We start from the raw sequence: 15,966 nt of genomic DNA, 5'->3' as shown, positions 1-15,966 counted from the left end.
TAAGGGTGTCCCATTCCAAGTGCTTATGTTTGCATGCATCCGCGTCGACACCGTTGACGTAGTGTGCTTTAGATTCGTTACAGCATCACATAGCGGTGTCCCAGAACAATTCTCTGAGCTCAATGTACTCGTGTGTTTAACCACTCACGGTGAGCTTGGAATGTGCCTGAAGTATGCGCTCTCCTCGAGCTCATTGTTACTTTCAAGTTGTATTTCGTGAGTAGTAGATCGAACGAGGCTGCTCGGCCGTACCAAAGTTTTCTCATGAGCTTTTCGAGACCTTTCTTCCATATTCGCCGATATCTCTGAGGACGCGATAAATTCTTCTTCTGTTCTTCAAGCATTCACTCGGCCTTCCATGCCTAGGAAGAACGGATAAGACACCCGACCTCCGCACAGCATAGTGTTCAGTTCGCCATTCAATCCGCTCCTACCAGTCGCGGCTAATACCACCCACATAATCGAACCCCTTCCTTCCTCCTACCTCTTCCTCAGCGGCAACACTCGGTGCAACAAAGTTGCAGGCCCACATTCATTTCTCGAAAGCGTTTAACCAGGAGTCATCCTAGCTTATCGTCCCGTCGCAATTGAAAAGGCACGGCTTAATATCGGTGCATCGTGCTGAGCTGTCACATGCGGGCGGGTATCCGAGCGTCTCGGGCCCCTCCTTTTTAGTGTTTAATGAAGCGGCTGCCTCGGTGCCAGATTCTAATAGCCCGTTTTCGTGGATCGACGCTGGACGGATAGTGAAATCGAGCTACTCTATATTTCCTGCTTTCTTGAAAAGTAAAATGTACGTCCTGCTTTGTCGTAAGTTGGAGTTTGTCTTTTGGTCATATGCCATCTCCCCGCTTGTTCGGTATTTTATCATGGTGAACCTTGAGACGTAGACAGCGTGGTCTACTACGAGTGTGTCGAGGACAAGCACGTTCGTCATCGCAATGCGCTAGACAGCTTGATGTCAGGCTAAAGCATGTCAGAACAAGAATAAATTATCTGATAGGGACTGAGAGGCTGTACGAACAACAATAAGTGCTCTGCACCACGGCCTGCGTCATCGTCCTCATCAGCAAGTTCAATGCAGTGAACGTTATCATCCTCACGGAAGGAGAAAGTAGGGTGTAGCCGGCGATAGCCACCCTGTCCAGAGATCTTGATTATCGAGGCAGTCCTCTGTCATACCTGGCGGAAGCTTGAGAAAAAAGCCTCGCCGTGTCTCGCCTCGGGCGAGCCCGTCCCGGGACGTCACCGTGTCAGAGTCCGAGGATTGACGTGTTCCGCGCTCGAGGCTGGCATAAATCTAATTTAATCTAACGACGCGTGGCTTTCTACTGGATTCGCAGGCGCGGATTGGCCTTGAATAAAGGGTGACTCGGAGTCGGGCGTGTCGAACCGTTCGTTTGAACATCGACTCGCACTGGCGACTCGAGTTGAAATCGTGTTTGATATTCCTCGGGAGAATACCCCACTGTAGTTCATTAGCTGTCGGTGGCGCTGGTTCTCACTCCGTTCAGTACAGTATGTTTTTCCGCTGTATACAGTACATGTGTGATAAGGCGGGTGTAGTCAGTACCGATAACACGCGTTTTCAGGTCCGGACTCTGCATACTATCAGCAGTAAGTAGCAGTGCAACTCAATTGACCCACTGGTTGATGTGGAAGCCGCGAGGATGTCTGCGAGTTATCTGGCCAAGCGGCCCGATGATCATCTCGATTTTCTGGATGCGACGTGTTTATCAGGATGAACGTGTGCGGTTTGTTTTTATGGAATACGACTTGGGGATATCACTGAATGTCGAACTCTATTGCAATGACGCACCTGTCTGGGGATGCGGGTCGGCCTGATTTTCTTGTCCGATAGCTCGTTCGCCTCATAGGAAACAAGTTGAAATTTTTATCAGAAGAGGTTAAGCTCGTGATAATTGATGTACACACACACACGACGCACACGCACCATAGCAAGCCAATATTCGCGCCACTTCCTGAAAGTTCGTTGGGTCTGTAGAAAGTCCTCGAAATGCGACGACGCGCGTACGGTACTACCGGCTGATGACTTCATCAGTACCATAAATACGCTAACGCCTGCAAGTCCTAGCCGCACCCCGATATTTTGAGCACAGAAACACGTTGAAGCTGATGACTCGCCGAGATAGACTTCGATGTGACGGTCATATGTTTTCATTTCCCTGACGACACAGGCTATGAGAACACCAAGCTCGGATCCGGAGTTTACCGCTCCCTGTCAACATTCACAGCAGAGGTGCGTTGAAGCCCCGCGAAGCTGGGGCCCTCGCTTCAGATTGGAAGGCTGCCTGGATGCCTGCAGGATGACAGATGACGGAGGACCGGGGCGGCATGTCAATTGTCGAGATGATAACCGCGGCCGCTCGCAGAACGAGAATGACACGCTCACCGCCTCCGCATACGATCGAGAAGTTGCGTTGGTGTATTGGTAATTGGCATTGCGTCAGATGCTATGGACGAGCGCGCGAGGTGCGTGTTCGGTTTGTGCGGTTCCTGTGTCCCGGTACCTCGAGTACCTAGAGTTGAGAAGGATGAGAAAGAAAGAACGTTGCACTGCGGGTGGCGGTTTGAATGAGTGGGCAATCGTGAGCTTGGTTACACGTTCACTGATTGTCCAGATACGCCGTCTTGCGCTGGATCTTGCGAGGAGATCAGCTAGCTGGATGACGATATCACACAGCTGGCTGTGACATTGCATGAGCGCTTTTGACGGTGAAATCAATTAGTTCTCGATGAAGTCACTATGCGATTACTGGTTAGTATCAGTAAAGGAGTGGCCAGTATTGATAGCTAGCTCATTTCGAGCTTTAGAGTGATATCGAACTTGCCTTATTGGCGCATGTTAGTGAAGAAGGTCTCAGGTGACTGAATAATAAATTTGACCGCTTCCGGCCTCGACTACACGTTTTTGCTGATGCTGGAGATAGGCCCGGCAAGTGACGGCATCCCGCGATGGGACGTGTTCCGCTGGCCGAGGGCGGGAGTGAGTGCGAAGATGAGAGCTGGTGACCTCATAGAATGTGGAAATGAAAGCTTATGTATTTTTGTAGAGGCCCAAGCTGATCACCTAGATACGATGCTGGTGGGAGACAAGAGATATGTCTTGGATCACACACGCAAAGGCAGCATGTGTGACGGAAGAGGGAAAGAGGGGCCGAGTGGGAGGAACGAAGGCACTGCCGCATAGACGTCCATGGCCCAGAAAGGGAAACTTGCTGGCTGGGGAACGACTTGCTCTCATTCACTGGACCAAGTCTCCAATTCACTTTTCCTCGTTGCAATCTCTGCAGACCGACACAAACAACGCCCCCTTCTTCCGGTTCTCCCCCAGAAACAGCGTCTGCGCCAGAACGAAACAAGCGAGAACGTGGCTTTCATACGAGGACGTGTTATATACCCGTAACACTCCCTCTTGAGACTCCCCAGACAGCCACCGCATCCTGCTGGCGTCCTGTCATCGTACGCCGACCTTCATATCTTTCTATTCGCCATCCTCACACTTTTCATCTCCCCTTCATACTCCCCACCAATCCTCGGCCAAATTACCGCACACGACCCTTGCTGCTCTTGTACCAGTGCCATCACCGCCATTTCCGTTGCTGTATCTACCACCCATACGTCTCACCTCCAACCATCCATCCGATATCCCTGCCACCAACCTAGGCACACACCACCTTACACTCCATGCTCAGGCAGTCCGATTCGGGGTGCAAGCCGCCCTCAGCAGCGACGTTTTCCTTCACCGCACCCTTCCCCGCATCCGCATCTTCCTCCGCTCACCACCACGCGCCACCAAAGCAACGACGCGTCTCGCTCGCCCTTCCCTCGTCGGAGACACCGCGCATCATCTCGGGATGGAACTTCCGAGACGACACCACCATCGCTGCCCACTCGGGCTCCGCGGTCGCAGATGATGAGCCCCTCTCAGAACGCCGTGGCAAGATGCGCCGTATCTCCACGGCACATGACGCAGCTCTCGCTGGCATGAGTGACAGCCACGACGGATTCATCATTTCACAGAAGCGGCAGCGCAAGAAGTGGTCGGAGGAGGAGACAGAGATGCTCGTCAAGGGCTGCAACATCGTGAGTCGTACTCTTTTCCTCAGTCATCCCGACGTGGTCGGGCGCTTTGTTAGACGCGTACTCACACACATCCGCTACAGTGGGGCGTCGGCAATTGGAAGGCGATCCTCAAAGACCCAAGTCTAAAGTTTGACAATCGCTCCCCTGTGGATCTCAAGGACAGGTGCGTCCGCGCTTCATCACACGTGCTCTGACCTTACCTAGAAAGCTGATTCGTCTGCCTTGCCCGCACAGATTCCGCACCTACTTTCCTGACGCATACAAGGAGCACTACCCCAACGCAAAGACCCACCTCTCATCTAAAGTCCGCTCCACCCACCCAGACGGTCGTCCCCTTTTCGAGAAAACGCGTTCCAAGAAGCGACGACCGTTCACGGAGGAAGAGGACCGTGCTCTGAAAGCGGGCTACGAGAAGCACGGGACCGTCTGGGCTGCGATTGTCAAAGACCCCATCTTCCAGTCACAGAACCGTCGATCCACCGACCTCCGTGATCGATTCCGCAATGCATTTCCTGAGCTCTACCAGGCGGCAGGATACAAGCCACGAGGCGCGCCAAAGAAGCGAGACACGGGGCGCGTGATGCCCATTCGAGCTGCTACTGACGATCAACTCGGTCGAGGGGTCGGTCCCACAAGAAAGCGGAAGACTCGGCAGTTGGGAAGAGGGGGTACAAAGAGCGTGCCGGAGAGCGCGACGGGGTCTGAGGATGAGGGGGAGAGCTCGGACGAGGATGGGCTGTTTCGGTGCCCGAGCATCGTACACATGAGCACCATGGCCAGCAAGCCCGCAACTTTCAGTGAAGCACGCATATCGACGCCCACCACCACATCCACCTCCGCATCCGCATCATCAGCTTCTGCATCAGCACCAACTTCTGCGACTGAGCCGTCCTCCGCGTCGGACATGTTTCCTGACATGGAATACGAGGCGATCGATCCCTTGTGCGAGCCGCTCTCGCTTCCTGATATGCTCCCGGGCGGGTCACAGAGCCTCTCCGAGCTGACGGACACCAGCACGAGCCAGGCATGGTCGAGCAGCATTGACACGCCCCTAAACACGTCTGCCTGGTCCGGCCCCAGCGCCGCATCCCCAACGACGTCGCACATCTCGTCCGACTACAACATCCTACACCCCCATCTCCATCACACGCAAACTCAGGGGCAACGCGAAGGCACTGGCAATATCGGCAAGTCCGCGTGGGGCGCGCATGACTGGTTTTCGCCGAACCCAAGGCTTGGGCAGGACTCGTCCACCTCCGGTGAGAGTGCGTACGCAGACCAGCTCTCTCTCTCGCCCACCCCTTCGTCGCCTTTTGCCCTCAGCGGCCTCGGCGACTTCGGTCTCGGCGGCCTTGCGAGCCACCCGCTCGGACTCGGACACGCGTTCGGTTTAGGGCTTGGTCTGGGGCCTGGAGGTGCATACGAGCACGCACACGGGCACGGCGTCGTCGAGCGCTACGATCTATTGCCGTCTGCCAGAGCGGCGGCGGCGGCGGCAGAGAGGAACGGGCTCGGCGGTGCGCACCACCACCACTCGTACCCCTACAGCAGCCACGGGTACGGGTATGGCTCCGGCTTCGGGTTCGAGAGCAGCGAGGGCGGCGCGCCCGACAGCAGCGAGGCGTTCTCCGACCCGGGGATGCGCCCACCGCACTCGCCCGGCTCCGCGTCGGCGTCGGCGTCTGGCGTGTCGGGCTTCGATTTCGACGGCGAGAGCAGCGGCATGGTCGGCGGGACGCACGGGGGCGGGATGGGCGGTGGTATGCGCGGGTTCACGCACCACTCGAGCTACGCGGGCGATCTTATCTTTGGTGCGCGGACGCATCAGCCACTCGCGTCGCTTGGCGCGCTCGGGCAGCTGAGTATGAGCGTGGGCGTCGGTGCGGTGGGCGGGCTGGGTACGGACCAGGCGGCGGCGCTGTATGGCCCTGGGTTCGGGTTTGGTACGCCCGGGGCTGCTGCCGCTGCCGCTGGGATGGTGGATGGGATGGGGCTGGGTCTTGAGGGGATGGAGGGGCTCGAGGGGATGGAGGGCCTTGAGGGGATGGAAGGTATCGATGGCATGGAGGGCATGGAGGGTGTTGGCGTGCATCGCTCGCATAGGACTGGGAGGACGCCTGGTTTGCCAGGTATCGACGAGATCGAGCTGTCGAGCATCACGCTTAGCGACGCGGACGGCTCTGCGGCCGAGCCATCTTCTACCACTGCCTCCGCCAACAACACATCCAGCGGCTCGAATTGCTCAGTCCCGTCTGGTATCAGGAACGTGCCCCGGAGCAGGAGCAAGACCACAGCCGAGGCTGGGGTGCAGAAGGACGTGACGACGGACCCGGAGATGGCTATGCGCTTGGCGGGACTGGAGCTGTTCAATCTTCCTCCTAGCGAGCTCGAGGATATGGTTAACGACGCCACGTCTGTCCCTGCCTCTGCTGCTTCCCTTTCCGGAACCAATGGCTCTACGACCTCTGCCTCTGTTTCCGCTGCTGTTGGTACTGATGAATCGGATGCAGCCGACGACAATGACATGGATATGGGGCACGACCATGAAACTCCTCCCGCCACGCCTCTTATCACCACCGGCCGGAGCGGCGGACATGGACGACACTTCCGCGCTGCGTCGACAGCGCACCTTCCTTCCCATGGGCTCTCGCATGCCCAACGTCACAGCCAGTTCCCGCATGGGACTGACGGTCACCATCACGGGCAGAGCGGTAGCGGGCAGCACGTCCGCTCTGTGTCGGTCCCACCGAGCGAGCACCGCATTCCCATCCGCACACCCGTGATGCAGCCACAGGTTGCGAGCTCGCGCTCGTTGCCCTTCTTTGAGGCCCTGCCGCCTCCTCATCCTGCCGTTGCCCAGCCGCACCAACAGCAGCCTCATGGACTCCCCGCCCAGCCCCTGCGCTCACTCTCACATGACGCCCACCCCGTTTCCCCGCCGACATTTTCTACCTCGCCCGCTGGCGCGCACAACAGCTCCACGCAGCAGCAACAACAACAAGATGAGCTCCAGTACCCTGAGCCGCCTACGCACACACCCGGCAACGGCACGCTCTGGCGTCTCCCCGCAGGCTCGAGCGAGCAATACGGCATCCCCTTCCTCGACCTGCACTACTTTGCCGCCGCGTCTGCCACCGACGGCACCGCCATCGGTCCGGGCACCGGTTTCGGCGAGACCGGGCCGGGCGGAGAAGACGCGTCGCGGCAGGGCCAGGCGCTCGACCTCGCGGGCGCTGGGACGTCGTTCAAGCCGAGCTCGGCGGCTTATCAGCACCTTGCGTTCCTGCATGCTCAGCACCAACATCTGCACCAGCAGAGCCAGCAGCACCAGCAACCGAATCCGTGGGCAGGGCTCGCGCTCTCGCCCGCGGCGCTGCATACGCCCGAGGCGCTGCTTGCGATGCGCGGTGGGCACGCACAGCAGGCGCATGGCCAGGGCCAGAGTCAGAGCCGGGAGAGCGGACATGGCGCCAGCGGGGCGGGGGCGGGGCGGCACCACCATAAGGGCCAGAGTTTTGTCGCGCCTGCGGATTTGCTGATCCGCAAAGTGGGCGACAACAAGCGGAAGCGCGCGAGCTGGGACGGGGGTGCGTTCTGAGTGTCTTGTCGGCACGTTTCGTGATCTGGATTTCCCTTCTTCTTTCACCATTGCTATGATTTTCTCGATTCTTTCATCATGCCGCTGCTGCGCTGCTGCTTCGTGTGTGCTAGCTACACACCTTTCGCCCCGCCTGCTTATGTTTTTCGTCCAATTTGGCTCCCACTCATTCATCATCGCATCAACATTACACATACTAGTCGTCAGGCATACGTTCTCATGTTTTATCTTTTGATGTCTTTCTTGTCTCGTATTGCTTTGGGCTTGGTCTTTTTTCTCTCCTCTCGCTTTATCATCTGCCTTTTTGTCTCTGTCACCACACATACACGCATACCACAGGTGCATATAACACGGATCCAACATGCACGCATCATAGTCTTACGTCACGTCAATTTCTTCACAGTCATGCAAATATATGATATGTTTCTGCATTGATTGTTTGCTGCAGCACTGAGTACTGTCGCCCGTTGAGAATCCTGAGGTCAACCAAAGGTGAGGAGACTGCCTGTTTTCCCAGGGTGAGCGTGAGAAATATGTACCGACTCACTCTCGCCACCGTCATCCACGACGCCAAGCAACGCTGCTAGTAACGAACTGCGACGAATCACCGTTTCCATGAGATCTCCTCAGAACTCGTCCACTTTTACGATCCCTGAAGGTTCTTGTTTCTATTTGCATGGCCCACGGATGACCTGGCTACACGCGATAGGCCAATCGGCGAGTCATGGCTGCTTGGCTCAAGCTTGGCTGCGCAGCCCTTTAGAGGGCTCAAAGCGACTTTCCTCGATCGTGTCAAGACTAACAGCGCTATCGGTTGGTGGGCGGAGCGGCTGAAGACAGTCGTTCGTCAACGTTCGATATTCGTGACTCCATCTGGCGTACGTCATCCTCTACCCAGATCCAATTATTTTCACCCACCTTCTTTTGCGGTCTATTCAACCTGCATGGAACCTTCCTTTGGTTTCCACCTCATGATGCTGACTTCGCTCCATAATTATTTAGCGCCTCTGACATGTGAGCAAGAAGGTCATCAAGGAAGACATTATGTACGCTTATCCCCGGTTGAACCCACTGAACTCAAAATGTAGCGCGTTCAATCCCATCTTCGCCCGTGGCCATACGCTAATACCCTCATGCAAGCTACGTGGTCAATGTTTGCTCTCCTTTCCCCCCTATCAAAATGTTGGTCAATGCTCAAAGAGTGCGATGCATCCGTGTGTCTTCCTTGGTGCCTTCGGGGCTCGCACTGTTTTCCCTTCCGACCTGGCGCTGGCTAGTCATATATACTTATGAGATGCCGACATGGACCTTACGAGCAGCCTTCTCGAACGCAGTTAGCACTAAATTACATGAAACGGCTATATTCGTAGCGGGATCCAGACCTTGCCTGTGCGAGAAGAAGAGCTGCGCAGCGCGCTCCTATCGCGGGTATCACCCAGCAACTCAAGTATCAAGGGACGCGCGCCTATGTGTGAGAAAGCCTGGCGCCTACCGCCGGACTATCTATCTGGCCCTGCAAAGTTTGAGCCCAAGCCGCGTCGAGTAAGTGGCTAAACACGTGATGGTCGCGGAAGAGTTAATGTGCTAACGATAGCAGGCATTCTCCAAGGCGAGTGGACCCGTCAAAGTGCCGTCTCGTAGCGTCTCGTTCATTGTGGTCGAGGCGCCGTTTCAAGCATGTGTTGTCGTTCCAAGGTGGACATTACGTTCTCCATAGCGGAACACGTGTGAATCTGTCACAGCTTTGAGTTCGTCGGCGTGGTCATATTCATTGCATCTAATTTGGTCACCAGGTTAGCATGGTGTTTCTCCATGTGCTGCTCCCTTCGTCTTAACCCACCAATCCAAGTGGTCCTTTCCTGTATTCATACCCTGCGATGCGAAATGGATACCCAAGCTGTCGGGTGGGTGCTGCCTTATATGGTCACCCGCGAATGAGTGATGGACCCGAGGTGCACACCCATCTGTCCTTCTTTACGTTCGGAAGCGAACTGCGATCCTTGCGGTGATGCGCTGCGCCAGGCTGCACCCAAACTTATCACTATTTCTGTCTTCGCTTCCACAACTTCCCCATAAAGTCAGATAACAACAAATTTTCGAAGACAAGACAATCGACAAGCACATTGGAACAGATGGCGTCAGGCAGGTGAGAGATTGGAGTTGCCTATCTGAACATTTAGGTTCTTCCTAAGCTTTGGATTTCGGACTTCGACTTCCGACACCGAGAGTCTTCCTCACGTAAGTCCCTGTTATTAAAATCATGTTCGATCTGGAACAACCTCCTTCGCCACTTCCATTTCATACAGAAGTAATTTGGACTTATGTATAACATCGGCAGTGTCAGGCGAAGCTGTGCCGTAATTATGGGCGTCTCCTCAATGTCGTCGCTGAGAAACCATGTTTTACTAGCGTCTACTCATCCCTATAAAACATAGCACGCCAGTAAAACCTTAAAATATCAAGGGTTCTGTTTCTCGTTAGTTCCCCACTCACTTCCCCCTACCATGATGGCAGCGCAGCCCGAAGAGTCGCAGCTTCCCAGCCCCGATAACACTATTAGAGAAAGGCTTCGTACGTTTCATGTCTCGATAGCCGTTTCAGACGGGCGCTGCTGAATTGTTATCCCAGGGAGCGTTTTAATCCCTGCCGCGAAGCAGGCTCTTCAAGACGCCCAAAGTGACATAGGCAAAATTGAAAAGAGTGCGCTCAATTCAAAGCTCTTCTCCACTGATACACCCCCGTTGACGTCATATTACACAGCCGAAGTTCCTCCACCACAGCTCAAGGAGGTGGCAAAGAGAATTATTAGCGCAGGTAACAAGGTTGTCGTAGTGGTACAGGATGTGTCGGCGCTGTACCAGATAGGACAGGTGAGTTGACGTCCAGGCAATGGGTGATTTTCACGGATACTAATCAATCACTGTCGGTTTCAATTTTAGGACGCTGCGTTATTCTATGCCGTAAGAGCCTCGTTATGGTCGCCTGGCTACTTCTTTCTCACACTCCTCCGTGCACAAGTCGCTTACCAAGATCGAGTCGGATCGGAAGGAGCCAGCGAATCAACAGATAGCGATCATATATTACCTGATAGTAAGCGTCAGGACTACCACGCTCTATACCGTAGCTGACGTCGTCATAAGTCGTCGGTGATCTTTGCCATGCGTCATCTCGACCGATCAACTCCCTTTTCTCCAGCACAAAGAAGCGAGCTAGACCGTCTTCTGGTGGAGTTCAAGAACACCATGGAGGACTTTGGTGTGTTGCTATTGCCATATCGCATGTGTTCTTTCAGAGTCTCAATGTCTATCTAGGTCAATACGCTGAGTAGGCAACTGCTTCTCTTCTGCCTTGGGTATAACTCATCTTTTTCCGCGCGTAGCTTATGTTACAAGAAGGGAAGCTTTCGTTAGTCATTTGTTCTGCCATGCGTTGATGGAATTATGCTCATATATATACAAGTGGCCGTCCTACGTGGTACCGAACTCAGGGGTCGAATCAAGAAATACTGGGACGACTTGATGCAACATCGAATCTCTCTGACCGAGTATATCGCGATCGAATTTACTTACGAAGTTAATATCAAGGAGATACTGAACCAGGTTGGACACGCGACGGATAGGGAGAGACTTGCGACGCGTTTTGTCGCCGACAATCGTGGTCCGGAAGCTGTCCTTCGAGTAAGAAGCTCATCACATAGAGCTCCATATCACACTAACTACCGATTACAGAACCCGGAACTCCTAAGTCAATTGTCGATGATATTGGGAGAGACGATTACCGACTCGTTAAGGAGATCGTTGACAGGCGATGTGGCGGAAATGATGGAGCAAAATCGGTCAGTATCACGTTCAGACTTCTACAGGGCTGTCACTCATTCCTCGGCTGATTGGTAGAAACCACTTCAACATCAAGCTTCGAGGTTCGACTGCTCGCATCCGAAAGGCAATCACGAGCTCTCGAGAGGCAATTCTCAAACGGGTTCGTCGGCCCGATCCCTGTCTCAATGATTACGCTTAGTAGATATCAATGTAGCTGGATGCGGGCCCTCACGAGCTTATCATTGATGACGACATAAAGGCAATATGGAAAGGTAAGTGATAACAATATGTATGAGCAGTGCTGCGCTCATTAGCTATATGCTTTTCTCAGAGAACGTGCGTAAGAAGTTCACAACGGTGACCTCACTGATCAAGCTTCGCTCAGAAATGGCGCATGTCTGTGAAGGCCCGAACCTTCATGGATGGTAATATTCTTTATCCGGCAAAGTCCTCACGACCGTCTGATTTATGCTTCGATAGGCATACATAACTATTTCGAGCCTCACGTGAGGCGTAAGATACTTGTAGCAGCGATCAACAAGGTCGGCATTCAGGGAGATACACCGGTAGAAACATCGTCTGGCGAAGATGACATCTTCCAGAGCGAAGAATGGACACTTCCATTTTTGTCCAACGCGATGTGTATGCTTTCTCCTCCAGCCGCATGAAACAAGGACTAAATTGGCCTTAGATTCTCCCGCTGTTGTAGATGCCATGGATGGCGATGGTAGTGGGTTCATCTCTGTAGATGAGTGTAACGACTTCCTGCAACGGAGACCACCGAGATGGAGGTGTGTAGAGTAGTTCTCTGCGCAGAGTTATCTCTAATATCTTCAAGCGTACCCCAATGGTTCTCTTTGTGAGTTTTCGCCTATTCCACTCTTACTAAAACGCAAGCGCAAAGTTCATATCTGAAAACAGCTGGGCTATCGTGTGGCTCATGAATAATGAACAGTGAGCGTCGTTATCAGTACAGCAATTTGGGACGGGCTAATCATATGGTTTAGCTATCTTGACAAGATAAACGAACATATAGCCGCCATCAAGAAGGCAGCAAAGGTAACCCAGCCAGGAAATAAGATTCCCATTCGGGCTTCGGAGTACATGAAGTGGCTCGACTTCCTCGACCCTGTCATCCTTCAATCCTTGAACTGGGGCATAACTCAAAACACTCCAAGCTCCATCGCATATGGAGATCTCTATCGAGTACAGGAGGCCTACACGAAGTATGAGGAGGGCAAGATCGACGAGGAACTGAAACACATTGAGTACGCCGTAGACGATGTTGAGGCGTTACCTTATATCACAGGCCATGACCGGATTGAACTGGTCAGTTTCGCTTAAGTGACCGAGAGTTGTGTTTCTGATGCAAACTAACGGTAGATCATCATGCCTCTATTATATCTCATCCTCAGCTATCAACGCACCATCATGGAGCAAGCGTCGAGGGAAGTTGTTGATGGCTCTGTCTTCGGCAAATTCAAGGATGCGTTGAACACTGTCCTTCTAGCTTTCAATAGTCGATTGAACGACCTGGAGCGTGGATGGAAGCAGATGCGAAAAGATGTAAACGCTCAGGTGGAGTGTTTCGCGGGGGGCATGTTCTACGCATGGCAGCAAAACGTGTGTATTACTGCGTGGGTGTGAGAATCCAGCTGAAATAACTTTGCAGCGCCGTAGCTCATCGAAGTCTAAGGCCGCCAAACCCTTGCTCGACTTCTGGGCTAATAACAATGTCTACACTAATCGATACGAGGAAGATGGTTCTGAATGGTGGAACGTGTTCAGCCCCACTAGTCCAACCCCTCAAGGTTTAACCCGTCCAGTGGCCAGTGGAAGGGGCAGCAGCTTCTCCCGTTTCTCTGCTTTCCCATTCCCGAGGTTGACGCATGTTCAACCAGCACAAGTAAGTCCTTGGGTTTACATGGGTGCTAGGTGGTTCACACATCACGTAATTTGGTCAGGGGGACCCGCAAAGCGACCGCATTGCCGCTCTCGAAGAACGGATGGAGCGTGTCGAAGATTTACTGGATTCAATAGATCAGAAACTGACAAGGATTCAAGCGAGCGCCGCCAGGTTTTCATATATGGCAGGCAAAAGGGGTAAGCTTGTAAAGCACCGCCGAAGCCGTGGCAGAGAAGAGTCATACCAAGGTTCGGTGAACTCGGACAGCCATGGGTGTGTCATTAGTTGAGGGAGATCGTAATACGAGTTTCAGGTGTTTGGATAGCTTTTTCCATATCGTATGCTATGTAGTACTAGGGAATGCATCTAAGTGACGTTGAGCTTAAGCGATTAAACCACATGCATAATGTCACCCGTTTTAAAAATAGATGGTGATTTAAGTATGACTCACCACGTTATAAATTATTCGCAGCACCACATTTCTAACTTATTGCCTCTTGAATGTGTTTTCCAGGTGCCGGTGGAACGAAGAGGTATAAAGAGACAAGGTTCAAGCTGCGCACCCTCAGCTGACGTTTCGGAGATACGGAGTCTTCCAGAACGCCACGTGTCTACACCTTCAATTAAAGTTAATTAATGGAATTTTCGCAGCTGCCGAGATGTGACTATGGTGAGAAGTCGGTTTGGACCAAATTATTGGGGCATGATACAAATACAGTGACTAAAATTAACTAGTACTACTTGCTCTCAAGGTGTTCCGGTGAGGGCATTCCCCTCTTTCAAAAGAACTACATGTACTGACTACCTAGCCTACAACCGATTGAACCGCGTACCTCGGTGTTGGGCATTGCGATCGGTAAGTTTAGTAGCCTATCACGACTCGGAGATGGATGGGTATTCTTTACCACCTCTACCATGAGGCTCCGAGTCGATTTTTACTTTTTGGGGCCATGGCATTTTACAAAAGATGAGTGTCGGTACCGACTTCGCCGCCGCCGATCTGGGTTGATAAAGTATGAAGGCAATTCCTCCTTGCTCGTCTTGGATTTGAACAAGTCAACTTCGCGACTCCTCTGTATAAAGAAGGCACCGTGCGCCCACCCTTTGAAATCTGCTCGAGTATACGAGGGCTTGGTCATGTGTACTTCTTCGACATCCGAAAAGGGGAGCCCGTAACCGAGGCTTTCACACCGCAGACATTCTCGAATGTATAGATGGGGAATATTGGTGGACAAAGGCGCGAACGAGGAAACATTTTTTGGTATATTTTTGCGCTGTGATACAGGCGCCTGAAAAGGATAAATTTCCAATTGTGACGCACCTTTTTGAGCAACGAAAAAGTCTTCGGCAGAGTATTCTGCCATTTTTGGATAGTAAAATTGAAACTCAGTTTCCATATTGGACAGTTGCGGAGTCAAAGTAGTTTGCCCTTTTGAAGACCAAATATTCATACAGAGGTTTCCATCTTTTGCGCCTCTTTTTAGCAATATTTCCTCGGTAAATAATCGAGAATGTCTGTGCTGTCATGAGCTCTGCTCATCCATCGACCCTACTGATTTTAATATTACCACGATCTCCGAACCGACATGTCACTAGTTGGAGCTCAACTTGAATGAAATTTTGCCCGGTGACTTTGATGATCATCGGTGGGGTTCCCATGTGCGCAGCATCTAACGTGTTGGTCAGACATTGTATTTTAAGCGCCTAGATCTTCGATAGGACAATAGTGGAAATTTTGCGGCGTCAATCTCACTTCCGATAGTAGTTTAGCTTCTAGGACGAATGCTGAACCGATATCAGTCAAAGGCGTCTTCTTCGCATATGGACAAACTATTCTAGGCTCCTTCTTGCGTTCCTTTCAGTTATCGGTGAATGGGTTCTATCCCCGTAATCAGCATCTGCGAACGAATGACCGACATCTGAAACTTGCTGGACATTTCGGTAAGGGTACGTAAACGCGCTAATATAGCAGACACATTTCTTGTCTGAAAGTCATTTTGAGATGGGACGACGGTTTCGGCGGTGTTAAGTAGCCGACAGATCACCGCAAGCGCCCGACAAGAATATAAGATGGGACCACAAGCGCTATTGAGACAGTCACTTGTTTCCTACCCATCCATCACAGAAAGTGGGGAAAAATTATAAGTACTATGATGTGAGCGTACTTATGATCGTCACTATGGGCTACGATAGAGGCCCATCGTGAGAAAGAGAACATTATGAGGGTGGACTCGGGCACTATACTATAACGCTCGGTCTGACAGAGAATTATAGACACGCACCGTAGGAATGCTATGTATTATAGCCAACTATAGATGGTCACCCAAAGAGTCGTATTCAATGTAGACGCCCAGTGATTTGCACGGTATAATTTCATATATTATAGAGTCTTGTCAAGTTAGCTACCTACATTATAGAGCGTCGTAATTATTCCTCATTAAATACGACGTATTATAGGCCCTCATCGTTATGTCATCAATGGTGATATTCGGACGATACAGAACACCGTGTTTTCAGAGCTCGTGCCGGCCCAAAGT

General features: G+C 52.5%; 2 protein-coding genes across 2 annotated transcripts; both read left to right on the top strand.

The window, feature by feature from the left end:
* The first annotated feature begins 3,519 nt into the window (after nt 1-3,519).
* CONPUDRAFT_132472 (uncharacterized protein) lies at nt 3,520-8,092 on the top strand. The gene is made up of 3 exons (XM_007776735.1): nt 3,520-4,107; nt 4,188-4,270; nt 4,342-8,092. The coding sequence occupies exons 1-3, from the start codon at nt 3,709-3,711 to the stop codon at nt 7,703-7,705; spliced, it is 3,846 nt and encodes a 1,281-aa protein (XP_007774925.1). The 5' UTR covers nt 3,520-3,708; the 3' UTR covers nt 7,706-8,092.
* A 1,629-nt stretch (nt 8,093-9,721) lies between these two features.
* Nucleotides 9,722-13,793, top strand: CONPUDRAFT_169791 (uncharacterized protein). The gene is made up of 23 exons (XM_007776734.1): nt 9,722-9,943; nt 10,044-10,276; nt 10,334-10,405; nt 10,466-10,575; nt 10,645-10,665; nt 10,724-10,795; nt 10,846-10,960; nt 11,017-11,029; nt 11,085-11,110; nt 11,165-11,382; nt 11,434-11,540; nt 11,599-11,683; nt 11,738-11,795; nt 11,855-11,859; nt 11,909-11,948; nt 12,004-12,165; nt 12,215-12,314; nt 12,362-12,382; nt 12,445-12,477; nt 12,531-12,852; nt 12,907-13,146; nt 13,196-13,429; nt 13,488-13,793. Exons 2-23 carry the CDS (start codon nt 10,210-10,212, stop codon nt 13,716-13,718), a joined length of 2,352 nt encoding a protein of 783 aa, XP_007774924.1. The 5' UTR covers nt 9,722-9,943; nt 10,044-10,209; the 3' UTR covers nt 13,719-13,793.
* The last annotated feature ends 2,173 nt before the right edge of the window (nt 13,794-15,966 follow it).

The sequence above is a fragment of the Coniophora puteana genome, assembly GCF_000271625.1.
Source record: "Coniophora puteana RWD-64-598 SS2 unplaced genomic scaffold CONPUscaffold_18, whole genome shotgun sequence".
In the NCBI taxonomy this organism is placed as follows: domain Eukaryota; kingdom Fungi; phylum Basidiomycota; class Agaricomycetes; order Boletales; family Coniophoraceae; genus Coniophora; species Coniophora puteana.
Note: the sequence above shows the minus strand (reverse complement) of the source record. Positions and strands in the feature narration are given on the sequence as shown.

What these genes read in the sequence shown, in the direction of transcription:
- CONPUDRAFT_132472 (XM_007776735.1), top strand. Translation starts at nt 3,709, where the DNA reads ATGCTCAGGCAGTCCGATTCGGGGTGCAAGCCGCCCTCAGCAGCGACG. An exon ending in TCGTCAAGGGCTGCAACATC is followed by an intron (nt 4,108 to 4,187) that starts GTGAGTCGTACT and finishes CATCCGCTACAG; the next exon opens with TGGGGCGTCGGCAATTGGAA. An exon ending in CCTGTGGATCTCAAGGACAG is followed by an intron (nt 4,271 to 4,341) that starts GTGCGTCCGCGC and finishes TTGCCCGCACAG; the next exon opens with ATTCCGCACCTACTTTCCTG.
- CONPUDRAFT_169791 (XM_007776734.1), top strand. Translation starts at nt 10,210, where the DNA reads ATGATGGCAGCGCAGCCCGAAGAGTCGCAGCTTCCCAGCCCCGATAAC. An exon ending in GAGAGGCAATTCTCAAACGG is followed by an intron (nt 11,684 to 11,737) that starts GTTCGTCGGCCC and finishes ATATCAATGTAG; the next exon opens with CTGGATGCGGGCCCTCACGA. An exon ending in CGCATGTTCAACCAGCACAA is followed by an intron (nt 13,430 to 13,487) that starts GTAAGTCCTTGG and finishes TAATTTGGTCAG; the next exon opens with GGGGACCCGCAAAGCGACCG.